This window comes from Pogona vitticeps, chromosome 4 (genome assembly GCF_051106095.1).
Source record: "Pogona vitticeps strain Pit_001003342236 chromosome 4, PviZW2.1, whole genome shotgun sequence".
Taxonomy (NCBI): Eukaryota; Metazoa; Chordata; class Lepidosauria; order Squamata; family Agamidae; genus Pogona; species Pogona vitticeps.
The window spans coordinates 127,554,961-127,577,465 of record NC_135786.1 but is presented as its reverse complement, the minus strand read 5'-3'; the positions used below and the strand labels follow the sequence as shown (position 1 = coordinate 127,577,465).

Below are 22,505 nucleotides of genomic sequence, written 5' to 3'. Positions count from 1 at the left end.
ATAGATCGGGATAAATATAAAGGCTAACCTTGCTACTCTGTCCCATTGTTCCATGTAAACAAACAGAGTGGTTAAGGGGTGTGTGCTTAGTCACTGCCCTTTGTGTTTTATCCTGGTAAAATATGGCAGTATTTATTTCTCCTTCACCAGCATCTCTCTCTTTCAGAAGGAGATGCTGGCGAACAGATCATGATTTGAGAACACTGTTCCACATGTGTGCTTGAAATCTATCATACCAATACTGAATAACCTCTAGACTCAGAGCCTCATCTGAGGGCGCAATATGCTATGAGTTCAAGACCCTGACTCTTCACTTTAGGCTTTCTTCATTTCAAATATCTTCTCCTGTAGGAACTTGCAGCTGAGAAGGCAAAGACCCTTGCCATTGAGAACAAGTGGAAGGAGCAACAGCTGACCCATGAGCAAGAGATGTCCAGTGTACAAGCCCGGATGCAAGCGAGTTACCAGGATCACTTGACAGAGATGCAGCAGCTGCAAGGAAAGGTAGATTGTCAAGATATGCAGCACTTATTTCAAAGCCAGCTTTATTTGTTAATAACATTAGTAATTAGGATACCTAGGAATATCATAATATCTCATTTTCATTTCTTATTTCTGCAGTGCAAATAAATATTTCATATACACTTTATATACTTTGCTTGGTGGTAGCAACTGATTATTTTTTGAGAAATGTCTTGTTCCTTTTTTAACACATACACACTTTCTCTCTCTCTCTCTGCCTCCCTCCCTCTCCCCCCCCCATTTTTCAAATAGTTGGTGTCAAAAAGAGATGATTTCCCAATCATCATAAGGGGAAACAGCTATTTCTGTTAATGAGTGGGATCTGCTGCTATTAAAAATATTACATAGACACACCACAAGCAAAATAAAACATCAAAGAATATATTTTTCAACAGGGTGTTCCCCCCCTCCTTTTTTTAAAGGTGAAAGGTGATTTCTGTATGATACTAAGAGAGCAGTTGGCCTTCGCCATCAAAGGATACGATTGGCAGATGTCCCTCCTGAAAGCAGAACAGAACAAAATTCATCAAAGAATCCTTTTGTACAGCGTGTCCCCATGTTTTTTCAGAGAGTTGGTCAGAAAAAACAATTGATTGCTCCAATGGCTGTGCAATTGTTTTCAATGGGAGGGGAACCCTGGTAGAAGCTGTGAGATTCATAGCCTTCAGTGGTGGTGAAGGTAAGACAGGCCAGCTGGAAGTATCGTACCATCACCAATGCCGAAGGAGCAGTAGATTCTTATTTAGCAGCAGATTGGCAGTAGCAACGATGTTGGTGTTAAGAAAGTCACACACAGATCACCTGTTGTAGCACAGAAATGGAAGGATGAAAAAAACAGAATAAAAGGGGGAATGCAGTGAAATAGACAGATAAGCAGAAATGAGGAGGTTTTGGGATGGGATGGTAGTGAAAGTGTGATATGGACCAGTGGTGTTCAGATAAAACGTGGGGAAGACAGTGAGCTGTCTTGATGTTTTTTAAATATTTAGATATTTGAAATATCTTTATGGCCAAATCTGTGATGTCAGAGATGCATACATTCATTGCTGGTACAACCTTTTACCATACTAGCTCTTTCAGTTCTGCCCTGCAGTTTGTACATACCCTTTGTGTTAGAGGCTACACGATATACTACTTCTCTTTGTGTTATCACAATTTTATCTCCATATTCAACATTATGGCTGAAATTCTATTGCTTAGCCTAGTAAGTTGCAACAGGAGTAGGCCTATTGAATAAGTGGAACTTACAGAGGAGTTGACTCACCAAACCCTCACTGATTTAGTGAGCCGACATTGGTTGCAACTTGCTGTAAGATTTCAGCCCATAACTTTTGTCTGTAATGTATATCACTAATAAAGCCTCTTAAACATCTTTGGTCCATACAACGTGTCATTGATCATTGTATCTTGGGAACATCCGGTGGTCTATGGATTCCTTTGCCATCTCTTTCTTCCTTAGCTCTCTGTCATCACCAAGTAGCACACGTTCACTTGTTTTTTGTCCTACAAGTATTGAGGGGGGGGGGGGGAATCTTCATTTGTAGGCATATGTTTAGATGCTCTCAACTCCAAATAGAAAGCCTCCTGCACATCACTGTTCCTTCTAGACATCACTTTGTAAATGGCTGTAGATAAAACTTTGTGTATGTGTACCTATATTTCTTTCTGTGTAGAAAAAGGTGATCCTTTTAAGCAGAAAACCATCTCGGCATGCAAAGCAAAGACTATTGTTATTTTTAATTCTTCCTTTTCTTGCAGCTGAATTTCTTTGCATTGTCTTACTTCAGGGCTCTATTTCGATTTGAATGACTGTCCCTCTGCAGCCTAGGCAGAGATCAAAGCAGTGTTGCTATCTCCATTATGACTCCCCGTTTCTATTTGTCTCTTGTAGAAGCTATAATTTGACGAAAATTATGTGATTCTTTCTGTGCTTCTGTGATGGAAGCAAATGTTCCTTGTGACTTCTTGCTACCTTCTGATTGTCAATCAGAATTTCTCTTGCTTCTGTTAAGAGCTGTTTAAGCTCTGAGGGTAATACTGCATAAGGCTCGATGGCACAGATAAGAAACCTGATGCTTCTTTCATGTTTGAGGAAACAGTTAGAACAGGCCTGAGGCAGTTTGGGGGAACTATGGGAGTCTTAATGCAAACCTCTGTAGAGCACTATGTTGGGAACCAGTCCAGCTGGAATTCTGGAAGTTTTAATCAAAAATCTAAACGGAGTTTAGTACATCTGCTCCTCAATAAGCTGACAAGGTCTGCAGCAATAGACATTAAGTTAGGTAACCCCCATGATTGGAACTTTTAAAGCTCCATCTGAACCTGTAAAGCATCATGAGATAGTAGCTTGCCTAAGGCTAAACAGCCTAACTCTTCCACAAGGCATAGTAGGGCTCCTGGCTCCTCAGGGAATTATCACGAATTTCTTTGGTTCGTGCTATTAAAGGGCAGTGTTCTCTTTATAGAGAATTTGTAGCTGAATTATAATAGAAATAGAAAAGAGTGATCTATTCTGATACATTTCCTGTTATCTTACTGGTTGGCAGTTGCCATGTGCTTTTTACCTCCATTTCGAACATGAGACTAATATTTGTCAGGTTTCAGCGATCTCCTATCTGCCAAGAACAATTCATTTATGTAAATTGTGGACTTACATTACCTTTGGTTTGATATGCAGAAGTTTAATGAATGCTTTCCTGGCAATAACATATATTAGTACTCTCATGACCACAGTCAATAGAGGCTACTATTCTAATTCCCCTGTGGCTGAAAAGGTTCTTAAACTTTTCACCCTACAAATGTTGTGGATTCATCCTGATTTAATTGTAGTCTCCATCACTCCCAATGAAAGATGGGAGGAAGGATATATATTTGAAGAGAATGAAATATATTACTGTGGCTGTGGGAGAGTAAACTGGGCATCTGATCTTCCAGTTCTATGATCAGATTTTGGCTCCACCTGTCATCCTCACTGGTTTTCAGGGACGTCCTCAGAAACAGCAGAAGCTTCTGTTACAGCATCATGATAAGAAACCAGACGGCAAGTTTCTGTATAATCATTGGCAACTGGACAGTCCAACACAGCAGCTTTGAAGGTTTTAACCTATAATTACCAGCACTAGGCAACATATGGAAGATCAGATGCCCAGTTACGCCGATGGGTCCCGAAACATCCTATTGGGCATCCTAAAATATACCTTTGTTTTTTGGATCCTAAAGGACTTCTTTAACAGCCAGATTTCATTGCAGAAGTACCAAAAACTTCTGCAATGAAGTGGTAACTTCTGAAAACCAAAAAGTGCAAAAAGCAGAAGAGCTTTCTTCCAACAAAACATCAGGTGAAGTATTCTAACAGTTTGGAGACTGAAATAGGTGGCGGGGAAGGATCACCAGTGACCACAAGTTACAACGACTCTGAAGAAGATGAAATTGGAGGCATGACACCATAATCACAAATGGAAGATGAAAGGCAGCTTCATCCAGCACTTTGTCAGTGGCTTGTGCTTAGGAAAGGAAAACTCCGACTTCAAACCCCCACTGAGGGGCTGCCATCGTCCTCCATGCTGTGAGGGAACAAGCCGGGTAGGTGGGACTCGTTCAGCCCTGGAAGGCAGCCCATCTAGGAGAAGGAAAACTCTGACTTCAAACCCCCTCTGAGGTGCCGCCATCAGCCTCCATGCCATGAGCGAGCAGGCTAGGTAGGTGGGACTCATTAGCCTGGGAAGGCAGCCCATCTAGGAGAAGGAAAACTCTAACTTTAAACCTCCATTGCCTTGTGGCTATATCCACCGATGGAAAAGGCTTCAGGAGTTAACCTTGAGGCAAAATTCGGAGCCGGAGTTCTGGAGGCAGTTCGTGTCATTCTGTCAACTCCTGCAACGTCACTGAAACAAGCTGTATTGGCTCTTGCCTTTCCATTGGACTATTTCAGTAATGTGGAGAGGGGGGATTTGCTGGTTGGGTAACAGCCTATCCTCCATATTATTTTACCCAGGCTTCGTGCCCTGGAAACGACACTCCAGCTTTGCGTACAGCGTCAAAACACTAGATACTGTTCCAAGTCCTCCATACAGAGCACGTTGCCATAGTCTCTCGAGACCAAAGGATGCCTATGAGGAAGCTCTGAGGGTCAGATTAAACGGGCTTAGAATGATTCTCCCTCTTTCATCTATATTTAAAGAGGGATCTATACAGTGATACGGTGTGCTCCCATCTTTCTCTTAAGCACAGAAATACACATACATGAGGTCTTTCTCTAGATGTCTCTAGCATGTGCATTTTCCCTTGTGTCTCTTCAGCCTCTTTTGCTGCCTATCATGTTTGCTGTATGTGCATGATCTATTTCCATCTGGTCCTCATTTGGACAATTTTCTTTATTCCTGGTATTAGGTTCATTATGATCTGAGAGCAGTTCCTCTCTTTTGGCAGGAAAAAATGAAGGAGACTCATAACGTCAACCGATTTATTAATTTGAACATTAGGAAAATCAACAATTATCTCCACTGGATCTAATAAACTAACGTCCTTTAACTGACCATAACTCGGGGTCAACAGTTCTCAAATGGATTAATGAGGGGGCTGGTCCAAACCACTTACGATCCGTCGGTCTTTGTAGCGGAGTGCTCCTCACAGCACAGATGGTCCCACGGCATCTGGCCCAGTCGCCTTCCTGAGGAGGTTGATTGAATGAGGAGTCCGGCCGGACCACCTTCTTCCAGCAACCCTGTCCTCTGGGGTACACAATTGCTGTCCATTCTAACAGATCAATTGGGATGGCTTCTCAGAATCTGGAGTTGGGATCAGCCCCCCGTCTTCAAATTTGGAAAGTCCTCCAGCAAACTCTTCATTCTCTCATAATCTTTTTTTTACCACAATCTCCCTCTCTTCTCACTTTCTTTCCTTCTCTTGCTCTTTCTGTCTCTATTCTGAACTCCCTCTTCCTCTCTCGACCTTCTATATCTTCCTCCCTGACAGGTAAGATTAACTCCTCCCCTTTTTCTCCCTCTTTCTCCTCCACTAAACAGATCTCAACCATCTCTTTTTCTCTCTTCAACTCTCCCTCGGCTATTTCTCCTCTACTCCCCTCTTCTTTTGATCTTTCTCCCTCTTTATCTATTTCACAGCGTGCAGGTATCGTGGGAAGGGGAAGGGGACGGCACACTCTCCGTTTTCTCCTTTTCCTCTACATCTCTCTCACAATTCCTCCGGGAAGATTTAACCTGGAAGATTCCTAGTAACTGTTGGCTGCTTACCAGAATTTAACCTGAAACTTCAGTGCCACCCTTATGAGAACATGCATGTTTGTTTGTGGCTAAGCAGTCCTGATGTATTTAGTTATCGGACCCTTACCTGTAGATAGCCCTGTTTCATTGTCAGACTTGATAGCACACTCAGATGGTGTCTGTTTGCCTGCTAAAAACAATATAGGTCATTTAAAATATTAAAGTAAATATTAAAAAGGAGGTTTGAATTTATGTTTGTACAGTTATTAGCCATGATTCTTCATCTATCTCAGAGAGGATTTCCATTAGTGAACTTGAATGGAAAGCAACTTAATACATAGCATAGTTCTGGGGCTTCTCCCAGATGGCCCACATTCTTTCCATCCATCCATTCTCTTAATCTGTTTAAATGTTCGAATATTTAATATGACTCTACTTTTGAATCGTTTCAGCTAGATTACTTACACCTGAAGAAGCACCTCCTGTATCCAGTCCCTTAGAATGATTTTGGATAACAGAATGAGGAATGGTTTTTGCAAAAGAGCACAGAGTTGTAGTCAGAGTAGACAATCTTGGAGCAGATTGACCAGTGGTACTTCAATTCAATTATAGAATAATGGAGTTGAAAGGAACTTTTAAGGCCATGAAGTTGAACTCCCTGCTCAGTGCAGGAATCCAAATCAAAGTATATCTGACAGATGGTTGTCTAATTTTCTCTTGAATGCCCCCAGCATTGGAACACTCACCACCCTTTGAGGCAATTGGTTCTTTTGTTGTAGTGCTCTAATAGTTAGGAAGTTTTTCCTGCTATGCAACTGAAGCCTGGCTTCCTATAACTTGAGCCCATTGTTGCGTGTCCTGCACTCTGAGATGATTTAGAACTGATCCTGCCTGTCCTCTCTATGACAGTCTTTCAAGTATTTGAAAACTGCTGTCGTATCTCCCCTCAATTCAAGCCTAAACATGCCCAGTTCTTTCAGTCTTTCCTCACAGGGCTTGGTTTCCAATCGCCTGATCATCCTTGTTGCCTTCTTCTGAACTTGGTCCAGTTTGTCAGAATCCGTCTTAAAGTGTGGTGTCCAGAACTAGACACAGTACTCGAGATGAGTCCTACCCAGTGCCAAACGGAGGGAAATTAGAACTTCACGGGATTTGGAGTCTGTATTTCTGTTAATGCAGCCTACATAGCATTTGCCTTGTTTTTCCTACCACATTGCACTGTTGGCTCACAATCGGCTTGTAATCTACAACAACTCCAAGATCCTTTTTGCTCATAGTGTTGCTGAGCCAGGTATCTCCCATCTGGAAACTTGCATTTGGCTTCTTTTTTCTACATGTAGAACTTGCACTTCCCCCTGTTAAATTTCTTTCTGTTGTTTTCAGCCCAGTACTCAAGACACTTCAACACCTCTAATGAACCATTTTGGACAACTGTGGCAAATAATTGTCATCTGACAGTTGGGGTAGTGGAAAGTGTTCAGAGAGTGTTTGTAGATGCTTCCTCACAAGATCACCTTTGCCCATATTCATTTGGCTTAATCTATTCAGTCTCTGTCCTCACCATTTCAGTTGACTGTGGATGATAAAAGATGCATATTACTCTCAGGTAAAGACCATATATGGTCTAAATAGAGCCTGAGTTCTTGCCCTGGACACACAAAAAAAACACCTAGGAGTTCTTATGAAGTTCTTATTTATTGATTTTCAGATTCGAACTCTACAAGAACAGCTGGAAAATGGCCCCAATACACAGCTTGCTCGCTTGCAGCAAGAAAATTCCATTCTGAGAGATGCACTAAACCAAGCCACAAGCCAGACTGAGAGCAAGTAAGATGGAAAGTATTCTAATTAAAATGGAATCACAAAATGGGAGAGTGTGTTTTTTTTTAAAAAAAAACAATCCAGCTTCATCCTGTTTGTGCCATGGCTTTGATTAACTTCTTGTGTCTTAGAAAATGTAAATGAAAGAACAGTTGATCTAGGCAAATAATACCCTTTTGCTGGACAGAACCTGATGGGTGCTGTCTTCTTAAATGGGTACTTTTACATTGTCTTGGTACAGGTATACCTTCCTGGATATTACCTGTAAATGTAACTTTGATGTTAACTATGCTCTCTTTTTCATCAACAGGCATAAAGTACATAGGACAAATAAAATATAATTATCTGTTGTTTGCATATAAGACACAAGATAACATGCACAGTAGGAGTATAATCTTTGTCTCTGTGCTCTGAGGGTCATTTCTAGCATCTCCAGATGAATTAATATATAATATGGTTAGTTAAGAAAATGACTTTGGCTGTAGGGCTCTGTGGCAGGGACAGGATTCAGAGAGGTGCGAAAACGATGGTGTTTTAATGTGAAGTACCTGAGCTGATTTTAATGCTAACGTTGAGACTTTTCTTTTGTTGACAGTCCTTGCCAGTGTGATTTCAGTCCAAGAATATTCTCATAGTGGGAAGTAGATGTTGTTCATGCAAAGGCCTTTCATTTTCCCCTCCAAGAGGGAAAGTTTCTGTGGACCTGAGCACTTTCACATATTACCTAGAATGCAGGTGTCTGATGGAGCAGATCTCCCTGGACCTGCCTATGCTCGTAGATATGTGCAGGAGACCTATCTCATTGTCCACCATTGGGAAGAATGGTGACACATAATTGGTTAATTTCTGTAATGGTGCTCCAGCTCTGGAACGCTGTCTCTCAAGATGGTCATTGGCTTTTATTACATACTTGTTGGTTATATTTACTTTTTGTGGTTAGCTTAGAATTACTACATGCCATTGAATTGTTATGAAGAGTGGGGTATAAATAGAATTAATTTTAAAAAAATGGAATACTTTGAACAGAGAGTCTCTGTTGATGGGTCTTTTTAAATGAAAACATTTAGATCCCATCTTAATGTGAAATGCTGAGGGCAATTTAAATTTAAATTACAAAATTTAAAGGAATCTCAGTTTCCTGGCTTATAAGATCTCTGCCGGTGGCAATGCATACTTTTCAGAAGCAGACTTAATGAGAGTTGTGCAGAACATGTTCTTTTAGCCTTTTTTGCCATCCTGAGATACTCATCTCTGCCTTTTGGCATGGTGGCTCCAGACTCTTGGGCATCTGCTAGTGGAATACTTCAGATATTCTTGTGCTTTTTCTGCAAAACATTCCCTGGCTGGGCATCACTCGACATTAGGAGGACAGGGTTTTTGGACAGACGTCCTTACAAGTGAGTGCACCTTCCAATGAAAAGCTTTCTGGCCTGACTGCACCCAGGATGACCTTCGGTTTCCCTTGATATATAAATTGTGTTTTGTTTATTGGAACCTTTCTATGAGAAACAAAATTTATCTGAAGTATGGTATGTCTCGTGTTTCTGGTTCTGACCTCTGGGTGGTTCTCTAGTCCTGCATTGTTACCGTTTTTGCTTCTCAGTCCTGACTCCCAGTTCCTTGTTCCTGACCTGTTCTGGACTGTTGCCCCTCAAACCAGCCCTGGCAATTTGCTCAAGCCAAGGGCGCAAGTCCCAAGTGAAAACAGGATAGATATTACTTCAAGGAGCTAGATGGATCCAGAACTTATATAAAGTTCCCAGACTCTGGTAGCTTCAAGTAGCAAGTTTACAGAATGAGGTGTGCCCACAAGCCTATGTTGTGGAGCATAGCTGAGTTTGTTTCTCCCAGCGATCTTGTTCTCAGGGAAAACCCTTGAATGCACCTTGCCTGCCTTGGAGAAGACTGCCTTTCATTTGGAAGTGTTGACAGTTTCACAAAAACTCTGTCTAGTTTCACTGCCCTGCCCTCCTATCCAGTGTCCTCTGATTTCAGAAGCTCAGCAGGATTGGGCCTGGCTAGTGCTTGGATTGGAGAGCAGTGGGGAAACCCCAAGGGATCTCCAGGTAGAGCTAGGGAAGAATCCTGCTGGGAACCGCAAAGAGCTTCTGCTAGTCAGAGCCAACATTATTTGTTGTGTGGCAAGGAGGCATTCTAGCCAGACTCATATGGTGGAGAAGGCCCTGCAAGAAAGAAATAGGAGAAAGAGGGTATCCATATTTACTATAATGCGGAATGCTTCTGCGTAGTGGCAGAGGCCAAATGGAATGAAGTGCTGCAACATTTCATTGCTGGGCAATTTGCGTACGTTCATCAAGAACTTGGAAACAAACAGAGAATGAGGAAGGCTTGGTAAATTACCCTTTTTGGATACAATTCCCCTTTCTTTCCACCCATTTTCCAGCTGGTATAGCCACCTACCAAAACAGGAAAAAAAAGGAGGCTAATTTGGTTGTCCTCTTACCGTGTGAGTAGCACCATTAATTTTAGCATGTTATTTGCAAACTGCAGGATACATCTGTAACTAACAAGTGAGGAGTGTTTTTGAACAAGGAAAATAAGGAGCAAGGAAATAAGATGCCACTTTAATCATCTGTTACACAGAGGAACATTTTTAGTTCTGTTAAATCACTATGATGTCGAACAAGCTTGATGCAAACTTACTTTTTGCACTTTTCATTCAGACAAAACGCTGAACTCGCCAAACTGCGCCAGGAATGCAGCAGACTAAGCAAAGAGTTGACTGAAAAGCTGGAGGTGTTACAGAAGGTAGAAGAGCAGAAAAAGGCACTGGAGACAAAAGCTACTGCCTGTGAAGAGCAAATCTGCCAGCTCCAGGTCAGTCGGGAGCTGTGGTAATTAAACAGCTGCTGTGATTACTACAGTGCATTTGAGGACCTGGCTATATTTATTATGAACAGGCTGTCAGAAGTTGAAAGTTTTGGCTTCTATTCCCATACTTCTCTCTTGTTAGGTTGAAATGTTTCACAGCTCATCCAAGTAGCTTCTTCAGTCTGAGGAGAGTTAGTAGGAAACTGGGGTATGTTCTCCATCTAAGGAGCCTATTCAGACCAGGGGAAAGTGAAAACAATGCGGAGGATATATCAGGGGTCTCCTATCAACTCTCCTCAGATTGAAGAAGCTACTTGGATGAGCCGTGAAACATTTCAATCTAACAAGAACGAAGTTCAGTTACCATGACTCAGCTTCCAGATCGCTTTAATCAGTTTCTCTCTCTCTCTCTCTCTCTCTCTCTCAATCTCTCTCTCTCTCTCTCTCTCTCTCTCTCTCACACACACACACACACACACACACACACACACACACACACGTACGTACGTACGTACGTACGTACGTACGTACGTGATATGAGTGTAGCTGCTTTGGAAAGCTGCAGGAATTGTTGCTTTTATTTTTTATTATAAAGATATAAAAAGAGAAATAATGAAAACAGAAGTAAGTTTATGTACAATTCTTGCATATCAAGAGCACACGACATTTGTATCCATGACTTATACTCTACATTTTATACTAAACATACCAATCTATGCTTTAGATTTATTTGACCTTCTGAAATATGTGCTCTGCTCATCCCAAATTCTATATTATTCTTAGTCCACATTTTTACTCTTTTAACATCTGCTTTCCTATTTACAAGTATTTTTACAGCATTATTTATGCACTATTTGGTTAAATAATCAAAACAGTTTCCCACTTTTTCTAATATTCTTTGACAGGTTTTCTGTTCATACAGTTTTAAGTTTAGCCATTGTAGCATATTCAAACATTTTTTCTCTCCAATTCTCTGTTGATTGGCATGTCTCTGTTTACCAGTCCTTAGCCATTATTCCTCTGGCTGCTGTTAACAAACAATTTTACAAAAGGTTTTGGACTTTTCCAGATTTTCTGGCTTCATCTCAAATCCAATTTTCAGGATTTTCCTTATTCAGCATGAATGTCTTTCCAAACTTACTTTGCCTTTTTACAAGTCCACTGCATATGGTAGTATGAGCCTTCAATTTCCTGACTAGACATGGGGATGAATAAAAAAACGGATCGCGATATTCGTCAGAAATCACTGATCTGTTAAATATTCGTCCCTTCATATTAATGGGTTCCAGAGACCCCGACAAATACAACAGGACAAATATTTCCCCATTTTTATTTGTCCCCCATAGGAAGAGAGGGAAGGCTAGCCTTCCCTCTCTTCCTATGGCTTCCCCATTCTGTGCTGATCCATGGACCGATAGGCAGCCACCCACCCCCACCTATCCCCCGCCCCTTCCTCTCCTTAACTTGTGTCCTGATAGTTACTCAGTTTTTTGTGTAATTATTCTCTCAAACTCTTTTAAATTTCATAATCTTCCCCTATTGTCTTGTGTTGCCTCTTTATATCTTGAAATTAACTGATGATAGCCAGTTTATCTTTTTTCTGTCTTCTCTGATTACTTGCCATGATTTAATTCCTCCTTGTGAATCTGTCCTATCGTGAAAGGTTATAAAATTGTGGCACATTCTCTCTTGCTTTTTGTAATATGCATCTGTGGGTGCCATTATTGGAGACAATGTTGGGCTAATCCTCAATTTTAGAGAGCCCCATGTTTTCAGGAGGCTACCCCTGATTATATGGCTTGTATAGCAAAATTTAGTTACTTTTTGTTTCCATAAAAGATTATGTAAACCTTCACTTTGGTTTGATGATTCCAGTACCTGTCATTTGGGGTTTTTTTTAAATGTAATCTATAATCCATAGTAAAACTGTTGCTTGATAGTATAATTTAATATAAGGCACTGCCAGACCTCCTCTTTTCTTTTCATCTTGTAATACTTCGAATTTTATCCTTCGTTTTTTACCGCTCCATATAAATGTATTTATTTTATTTTATTTTATTTATACCCAGCCTATCTAGTCTACTCGTTTATTTGCCTTTGCCAGCCTTTTAAGATTTTTTCTTAATTGTAATTGGAATAATTTGAAACAAAAAGTTAATTTTTGGTCTTATATTCATTTTCATAGAGGATATTTTTCCCAGCCAAGAGAGTTTTTGATTGTCCAGTCTTTTAAAATCTTTCTATATTTCCCCCATACTCTTCTGTAATTATCTTCAAACAATGTTTTATTGTTTCCCATTAAATAAATACCTAGATAGTTTATTGGTTTATCTCTGATTTTGCACCCTGTAAGTTTTATGAGATCATTTTCTTCTTTTTTTGTTAAAAATTTGCTATTTAGGATATTGTTTTATTAATTTTAAAGTCAGAGTAGAGTCCCAACTTTGCTATTTGCTCCATGACCTGTTGCATTGAACCTAATGCAATTGTTGCTTTTCAATAAGTGTACTTGTGTGGCAAAGTTTCATTAATGGCAATGATGTCAGTGTAATTAGTGGAGAAGCTTTCTGAGTCTTTGAATGCTTTGTAAGATTGTATGATAGTGCCCTCTTGTGACCTCCTAGAAGTGATGAGGCTTTTAAAAAGCACTCTTCTCCTTAGTTGCCTCCTTTTGTCTTCCAACTTAATTCCCCCTCACCCCATCTCCTTCCTGCAGATATCCCAGAAGGAAAGAGAAGTCCCACTACAGAAGAGGTTGGATGAGATTAGTGAAGAACTCCACAAATCCCAAGCTAGCTGTCAGAGCTTGCAGAAAGAGCTGGAAAAGGCAAAAGAGCAGCAGCCCAGTTTAGCTGGTGAGATTACATTGTGCACATGGGATTGCTATGGTGGGTGACATAGGCTTGCCTCTTGACTGACATTTAAGAATAGGCTCCAACTCTAGTGATCAACCAATTGTTCTTTAACGGGAAGAGCCATCTACTGACAGCTTATTTTTTATGTAAGCTGTAACACTGAGGAATGGACAGTTGCCTCCATTCTTCAGGACTTTAACTGTAGAGACCACAGCTGCAATACAAGGATATCTGCAAGTGGGATCTGAAGGCCTTAGGAATGGATCTCAACAGATGGGAAACCCTGACATCTGAGCATTCAGCCTGGATGCAGGTGTTGCATCATGGCTTCTCCCAATTTGAAGAGACCCTTGTCCAGCAGGCCGAGGCAAAGAAGCAGTCCCGAAAGCAGCAAAATCAGGGAGCTGAACAGGGGACAGATTGGATTTGTCTTCAGTGTGGAAGGGATTGTCACTCTCAAATCAGCCTCCTCAGCCACACTAGACGCTGTTCCAAGTCCTCCATACAGAGCATGTTACCATAGTCTTTCGAGACTGAAGGATGCCTAACTAACCTGTAGAGGTTATATCTTGACAGTGAGCCAGTTTAGATCATCACATCTCAATTTATTACACTAACTTGGAATTCTGTTGTATTTTTCCACACATAGAAGATGTATTGAAGAAGTTTAATCACAAACTGCAGCTAATCAATGAGGTGTGGGAATATGACATTGTACCTGCCCAGCAGGCAGCCAGCACCTCATCACTTTCCTATAACAGCTTTTGTGATTTCTCTGTAAACAATGACCCAGTTCTAGCTTTGAGTAGATACAAACCTTTTCCTTGCATGTGAAATGTTTTCATCTGAGGCAGGTTTAAAAAGGGCTGAGAAAATAAATTAGCTTAAAATCACTGCTTAATTCTTGACTTGTTCCAAAGTTATTAATCACAGGCTGAAATCCCATTGCTGAGTGTAGTAAGTTATACTACAGTAAGTCAATGGAATCAGTGTGAATGTGGTACGTCAACTCCTCCATAGGTCCATTAATTCAAATTGATCTACTCTTGCTGCAATTTACTTTAGCCTAGTAATCCAAAACTAGCATAAGCTAGTTTGAATCAATGCCGTTTAACTGGACCTAGTGTAGGAAACGGATTTCCTTCCATTTTGAAGGAAATCAACCCTGAGTACTCACTGGAAGGACAGATCCTGAAGCTGAGGCTCCAATACTTTGGCCATCTCATGAAAAGAGAAGACTCCCTGGAAAAGACCCTGATGTTGGGAAAGTGTGAAGGCAAGAGGAAAAGGGGACGACAGAGGACGAGATGGTTGGACAGTGTCATGGAAGCTACCAACATGAATTTGACCAAACTCCGGGAGGCCGTGGAAGACAGGAGGGCTTGGTGTGCTCTGGTCCATGGGGTCATGAAGAGTCGGACACGACTTAATGGCTAAACAACAAGAGTAGTGTAACTTACTACACTGAGCAACAGGATTTCAGTCACAGTTTCCCAATTCAGATGAAATGGGAGTCTGTGGTTAACTAAAGGCTTCCAGGTTTAGTTGCAATTTGCTATTTAAAGAGCAATTGCTGTAATGTGCTCTGTGTTGCAGGCATATGTTTTACACACATCTTGTCTTAATAAATGGATAGAGCATTCAAATGTAGCTACTTCCTTTAAAAGAGAATTGCTCCCATATTTTGCTGCTGAGTGGGTCTGTTCAGTGGTTTGTAATATCTTTGATTTTTGTTGCTTTATTTTGTATATATTATATAATTTTGGTGTATACAGGATAGACTGTAAGGTAAAGGGTATCTCCAATTGCCATCATTGTGGACAACAACAGATCTGGTTTGAGGGTTGGACTTCTCTGGTAAGGTGAGAAGTGGTCTGATAATGTTCCCCATTTCTTGACCTAGCATACTGTGGGCCTTATTGCAGCTGTTGCCAAATGCCAGCCCAGTGTCTCTAGAAAGTTGTGATTCAGCATAGAAAGCTGAATAGGAGGATAATAGAATCAAAGTGTTGTTCAGTTGGATAAAGCCTTAGGAGTCATTGAGGCAAATCACCTGCCAAAGCAGGAAAGTCACAGCTAAGGCATCCCTGACAGATGGCCACATAACGTGTGCTTAATAATTTTCAATGAAAGTGAATCCATCACTTTCTGAGGCAGTCCACTCCATTGTTTACCAGCTCTTACTGTCAATGAATCTTTGTAATGTTTAGGTGAAATCTTTCTCATAATTTTTATCTATTATTTTCGGTCCTACTTTGTGGAGCTACAGAAAACAAGCTTTGCTCTGTCCTCCATATGACAGCTCTTCAGATATCATATCACCTCTTAGTCTTCTCTTCTCCAGGCTAAACATACTCAGCTCCCTCAACTGTTCCTCCGAGTTTGGTTTCCAGACCTTCTACCATGTTGGTCCCCCTCATTAGGTCACAACCCAACTTGTCAGTATCCTTCTTGAACGATGGTGCCCAGAACTGGAAACAGCATTCCAGATGAGATCTGTCCAAAACAGAACAGAGTGGTGCTATTTCATCCCTTGATCTAGACCCTCCATTGTGTCACTCTGGGTTGCATGGTTAAGATGTGGCCAAACACAGAGAGAAATCTCTTCACGTTTGCATTACCTTTAAAGTCAGGAGGATTGTTTTGTCATAGTCAAAACACATTGGTGTGTGATTTGAGACAGCCTGGATCTTACTTGTGGGAAATATACCCCAGTTCTCTCCCCCCCCTCCCCGATAAACAGATTCAGATATAGTGTCCATTTTTCAAGATGATGACCGGTCTGGTCAGACTCTGTGCTTGGAATGAGAAAGGGTGCCAACATGTTCTCTGCCTCCAACAACAAAATGTCTTGTACTTGTTCTGATACAACATTACTAACATTCAGGAGAGCTTTGCATATAAAATGATCACCAGTTATTGTATTATCTAAGCAGGCTGTGTACCTTAAATTGTGTGTTCCTGACCAATATTTCATCCTTTTTCTGTTCTTCACAGAACTCCAATCTAAATTTCAGTGCTCTGAAATGGAGGTAAAAAGAAAGGGCGAGGAACTAAATCTTTTGCAGGTGAAGTTGTCAGAAGTCACCTCCCAAAATGTACAGCTTACCGAAAGACTTAAATCTACCGAAGCCCTCCTGGAGGCAAACCACATGAGAGAAGAGGAAAAAAACAAAGCTGTGCAGGTCAGATATCTGTGATGTCCTTCCCCTTTGGCCTCTTCATTTGATAACATTGCTTATCATTTTTGGGGAGTTGCCTTATCATGCTGTTAGAAGATGCTGGCAGGGTGACAATATTGCATAGTGGATTTGCTTCCTGTGTTTTGGAAACAAGGAGCTGTTTTGAAAACACCAATGTAACTGCTTCTGCTTCTCTCCCCCTTATCCCCATCACCTTGTTTTCAGGAATCAAGCCAAATAGATGTCAGCTTGCTCCAGTTAAGGTAAGGCTGGTGAGTTTTAACCCTGATAGGCTGCTTTTGCTATCTAGGAAAGCATATTATAATACCTGACCTATATTCATGTGCATATAGACAAATATGCACACGTACATACTCAAGGGTCACATTAAATTTATATCTTGACCTATACATTCACACAAACAAGGAACTAGTGGGAGAACACAGACCAGGGCTATGTAAGGAGACTTAGGGATTTTACTGCATGAGATGGCAAGATAAATTATCGAGATAAAAGTTTATTTGTAAAATATATTACAGACAGCAAAGGGACAAGGGTCAAGTGAAATGACGAGGTGTTTGTGTGTACCAGATAACGTTATTGTAGGGAACTAGGAAGATTGAGAGATAGCCAGGAAATGTAGTCACAAGTAGACAATTCATTATAGACCAGTTAGTGAGAAAGAGAGAGAAAACAAAGGACGTGGAACCCAAATTAAAATTCTGTATCTTGCAAATCAAGGTGAAACAGAGATTCTCCCTCTCTTGAGTTAATTACCAGATCACAGACCTGTCTGAGGAAGCAGAACATTAGGAAAGTCCATGTTGGGAAAACAGGGCAAACACACTTGCAGAGCTTTTTGTAAAATGCATTGGAAGTGAGAGCTTGAAGTGTTGTAATCCTTTGAGAACCCTAATTGGACCAGTTTTAAGAGAGTAAAAATGGAGAAGGGATTGGAACTCAAAGGAAAGGAAGAAGATACGTTTGACCAGTTCGAAAGCATGCAAATGCAAGTAGATAAATAGGTACCACCACGGTGGGAAGGTAAAATGGCGTTCCCTAGTCACGCTGGCCACGTGGCAATGGAAACTGTCTTCGGACAAGCACTGGCTCTACGGCTTGAAAAACGGGATGAGCACCGTGTTACATACAGCACTGATGTTACCTGTCTGTCATGGGTTTGGAGGGAAAGTTCCATCCTATGGGGAGTGGAAGGCGGGACATCAGGAGGAGGGGCTGTACTGTATAAATATGTGATGCCTGTGTGGTGAGAGGAGATGCTGAGAGACACTGGGTTGTGACGAAGCAGCAGCTGGGAAGAAGAAGCTGTTGTGGGAGTCTGTGTGTCAGACAGGGTACTACTGTGTGTCAGAGTACCAACCTGATAGGTTTAGGTGTCTGTTGGTTAGCCAGAACTGATAGGTTCAGGGTCTGTGCTTCAAGTTAAGGGTTCTGGGTGAACCAAACTGTATGCTTGTATGAGTGAGAATAAGCCACGTTACTTTATTTTATTCACCTGATTGTTTTATTTTCCCTGTGTGTATTTGAATAAACCTTATTCTTTTTATTGTTTAAAAATCCATCCCTGGTCTGTGTGACTTCTTATAGGGAATGGTTGGTGGCAGCTTAGTGTAACTGTGTGGCAGATCCCAGTAGGTCTGGGTTTGTCACATTGATTGGTGTCCAGCGTGTGGGATACGACTGGTCCAGTTGTCCAGCGGTCCAGCAAAGCCTTGGCAAGTGTGCCCAGAGCAAGGGGGGTCTAGTCAGGGACAGTCTGAGGCGCGTAGGTAATCTTCTAGGTGTACCTCACGGGGAGGTGCACTAGTGGAAGAACGTGCCAACTGGGGAGACTTAGATTAAGGTGCTCTGAGGCAGCCTAGTTTTGGCGGGAAAAAGCTGAGGCAAAACTGCTTAGTAACAGTGATCTAGCTTGCCAGCTGAGAGGCCCAGCAGAGGGGGGTAGGCTCTGACTCGATACTGTTGCAAGTTTGGTGCTGAAGAACAGCAGCAATCTCTAGGGAGAGCTGGTTCTGAGGCAAGAAGGAAAAAAGTGGTCGTTTTATTTTGAGGCTTGACTTTTTAAAGCAGCCTGTTCTGAGGGGGGATTATGCCCTGGACTCGAAGCCAAATGGCCGAAATGAGTGAAGTGAAAGACCCCCAGATTGACCAAGGTTCTGAGGATGAATTTGGCTCAGTGCAGGGTGACAGCACAGGAGAGCAGAACCCAGAACTTAGAAAATTGCTCATAGCCCAACAGCATGAACTGAGGATGAGGCAATTTGAAATGGAGGAAAGGGAAAGAGAAGGAAGGGAAAGGGAGAAACAACGGCAATTTGAATTAGAGAGAGAGAGAGAGAGAATGGAGAGGGAGGAAAGATTGGAGAGAGAGAGAATGGAAATGGAGAGGGAGAGAGAGAAAATTGCTCTGGAGAAAGAAAGAATGGCCTTTGAATTAAAAAAATTGGAACTGATGAACCAGAACAATAATAACAATAGGGATTCTGAGGGAGGCCAACTGTCTAAAGCTGACCTGAAGAAATTCCCTGTGTACCACAAGGGAGATTGTCCTGAGGTGTTCTTTTCCTTAGTGGAAAGAGCGTTTGTGGACTTCTCAGTGAGGGAAACTGAGAAGATGACCATCATGCGATCTTTAATCAGTGGTAGCCTGGCTGAGGTTTATGCCGAGATGCCTGAGGAACTGATGAAAGATTTTGCAGAGTTTAAAAAACTGGTGTTTGCCAGACATGGGATAAATGCAGAGCAGCTGAGACAAAGATTCAGGTCCCTCGCCAAAAAACCAGAACAGACTTTTACCCAAGTGGGGGCCCAATTGGTGAGGCTGCTTGAGAAATGGCTATCGCAGGAAGGGACAGAGACCTATGAGCAGCTTAAAGATTTGATAGCACTGGAACAGTTCTATTCAGTCCTGCAGGGGGAATTGAAATTCCAGGTGAGGGAAAGGAAACCGAGGTCTGTGGCAGCAGCCGCAGAGATCGCAGATTTTATTTCCCAAATAAGAAAGCCCTTGGGTGAGGGGAAATCTGTAGGTAAACCCAAAGAAACCTACAGCAAGTACTCTCAGGGACCAGGGAAAAGCCAGCAAGGGGGAGGGGCCCATGGTGAAGGGAAGCCCTCAGACATGAAACCAAGACCTCAGATTTTGGAGGGAAAACCAAAACAAGATGAGAGAGAATCAAAATACACCAGAAAATGTTATTTCTGTCAGGGAAAGGGTCATCTAATCTCAGATTGTGAGAAATTAAAGCAGCTAAAAGGAATGGTGCCTCAGAATTCTAGTGGGACCAAGCCAAAAGCTGTGTTCTGTGTCCAGAAAGAGCAAGACTCATTGTCACTGAGGGAGCCTGTTGCCATGGCTACTCAGTCTGGAACAGCTACCGCTGCTGATCAGGCTGAGGAAAATGGTCCTCTTGTGGAGGTAAAGCGCTGCTTGCTGATAAAAACAGATTCTCAGTTGTTTGAGACAGCAGGGGTGGACGTAGGAATACTTGACCGTCAGTATAGGGGGCTGCGGGACACTTGTTCCCAGGTAACCCTGTGCCATCCAGATATCATCCCTAGGGAGTTTATAATCCCAAATGAGAGCATAAAGGTGGCAGGGATTGAGGGGCAGGTAATCTCTCTGCCAGTAGCTGAGGTACCTGTCAACTTTCAAGGCTGGAGGGGCGTTTGGCGGCTAGCGATTTCATCTACTCTGCCAGCAGCCGTGCTCGTGGGAAATGACCTGGCTGAACATGTGAAACGGGTGCTAGTGATTACACGCTCACAAGCCACCACAGGGACAGTTCAGGGGGGTAATGATGAGCCAGAGACGGAAGCAGAGGGGAGTTCAGAAGCTGTGGTGGAAACCTTAACCACAGACAGCAGATTTGGACAGGAGCAAAAGGCAGACGCCACTCTCCAAAAGTGTTTTGAACAGGTGACTGACGCCCAGCTAACACCTGAAACCCCAGTGAGATTTCTGGAGAAAAAGGGGATTTTATATAGAGAGACCCTGAGGAATATCTCAAAAGGGGGAGATGGGATCAGAAGTCAGCTGGTGGTACCTGAAAAGTATCGCCCCATGATCTTACAAAGGGGTCACTCTGACATGTTTGCTGCACACTTAGGGGTGAAAGAGCCCCTTGATTTGATCAAACAAATTTGGGAGCAGATCACCAAGGATGACCCACAAGACGTTGTGACTTACATAGACACCTTGATGAATGACCTAAGGAGAAATCTAGAGCTGGCAGCAGAAAACCTGCAAGCTCAGAAGGTCAGACAGAAAACATGGTATGACCACAAAGCCAGAGAGAGGCACTTTGACCCAGGGGAGGAAGTGCTTTGGCTTAGGCCCTGCAGGGAGAATAAACTGCAGCTCAAATGGGCAGGACCATATAGGGTCATTTCCAAGATGTCAGACCTGAACTACCTAATAGAGCAGGAGGAGAACCAAGCAAGGAGGGTGGTTCATGTGAATGCCCTAAAACCCTACTACCGAGGGGAACAGAGGGTTTTATTCGCGATAAAAGCAGCTGAGAGTGAGGAAGCTGAATTACCCTTCTGGGAGGGTAGAGGGGAAGTAAAATACAACCCAGAGGAGGTAAAGATCAGTCCTGCACTCACCCAAGACCAGCAGCAAGAACTAAAAATGCTGCTTAGTAAATATCAACAGGTGTTTTCCAACAAGCCGGGGATAGTGAAGGGAGTGATGCATCGGATCCACACAGGGGATGCACCCCCGCAGGCAGTATCCCCATACCGAGTAACGGGACCCTATAGGGACAAGGTGCGGAAGGAGCTGGACGAAATGCTGAGGGAGAACATAATCGTCCCCTCTTCTAGTCCTTGGTCCTCTCCGATAGTCCTTGTGGACAAGCCTGATGGGAGCATTAGGTTTTGTGTCGATTACAGGAAATTAAACCGTGTAACCACTCCTGATGCCTACCCAATGCCCAGGCTAGACAACCTGATTGAAACCATAGGGGGTTGTCGGTTCATCTCATCATTGGACCTGGTAAAGGGATATTGGCAATTAAGAATTGATCCCGGGGATCAAGAAAAGACTGCCTTTTGCAGCCCTTTTGGTCTCTATGAGTTTCGAGTCCTGAGCTTTGGTCTCAGAAATGCACCAGCCACATTCCAAAGGCTGATGGACCAGACCTTGGCAGGGCTCAGTGACTTTACAGTGGCCTACATTGACGACATAGGGATCTTCAGTAATACCTGGGAAGATCACCTGATACACCTGGAGTTAGTGCTGCAGAGGTTAAGTGCAGCAGGGCTAACAGTAAAGGCCAGCAAGTGTCAGCTGGGTAGCCCAGAAATAAAATACTTGGGTCACATGGTAGGGGGAGGAGTGATAAAACCCCTGGAGGCCAAAATAGAAGCTGTTCGTGATTGGCCTAGACCCAACACCAAGAAAAAAGTCAAATCATTTCTTGGGTTGGTGGGCTACTACAGAAAGTTCATCCCGAGGTTTAGCGAGATTGCGGCTCCGCTGACCGATCTGACGAGGAAGAAGACTGATGACCGCATCCCGTGGACCAGCGACTGTGAGGCGGCGTTCCAGAGGTTGAAGGAGGCGTTAATCAACTATCCTGTCCTGCGTGCTCCAGACTTCGACCGGGAGTTCATCATCTACACCGATGCGTCTAACAGCGGGGTAGGAGCAGTTCTGTGCCAGGAGGATGAGAATGGTGACCAGCATCCAGTGTCCTACCTGAGTAGGAAACTTCAAAAAGGTGAGAGACATTTGGCAACCGTGGAAAAGGAGTGCCTGGCCATAGTCTACGCGATCCAGAAGGCCAAGCCTTACATCTGGGGAAGACATTTTATTCTGTGTACTGACCATTCACCATTGCAATGGTTAAAGACAATGAAAACCCACAATAGCAAACTTATGAGGTGGGCTTTAAACCTACAGGACTATGACTTTGAAGTGAAGGTGGTCAGAGGGTCAGTGAACTGTGTTGCTGACGCCTTATCAAGAAGACCTGAAGAATGAAGACGGCGAAAAGAACATGGACTATGTGTATATATTAATGACAAAAAGTAAAATGTACCTG

At 42.5% G+C, this 22,505-nt stretch overlaps 1 protein-coding gene across 2 annotated transcripts in view; it reads left to right on the top strand.

Moving 5' to 3' along the window:
- Nucleotides 1-22,505, top strand: part of RRBP1 (ribosome binding protein 1) — an 82,773-nt gene that overhangs the window by 36,829 nt on the left and 23,439 nt on the right. For both annotated transcript variants that reach the window (XM_020814588.3, XM_020814587.3), the window contains exons 5-10: nt 352-504; nt 7,453-7,571; nt 10,250-10,403; nt 13,114-13,252; nt 16,250-16,437; nt 16,660-16,697. In XM_020814588.3, the coding sequence (XP_020670247.3) occupies nt 352-504; nt 7,453-7,571; nt 10,250-10,403; nt 13,114-13,252; nt 16,250-16,437; nt 16,660-16,697 (791 nt within the window). The remainder of the gene's footprint in view (nt 1-351; nt 505-7,452; nt 7,572-10,249; nt 10,404-13,113; nt 13,253-16,249; nt 16,438-16,659; nt 16,698-22,505) is intronic.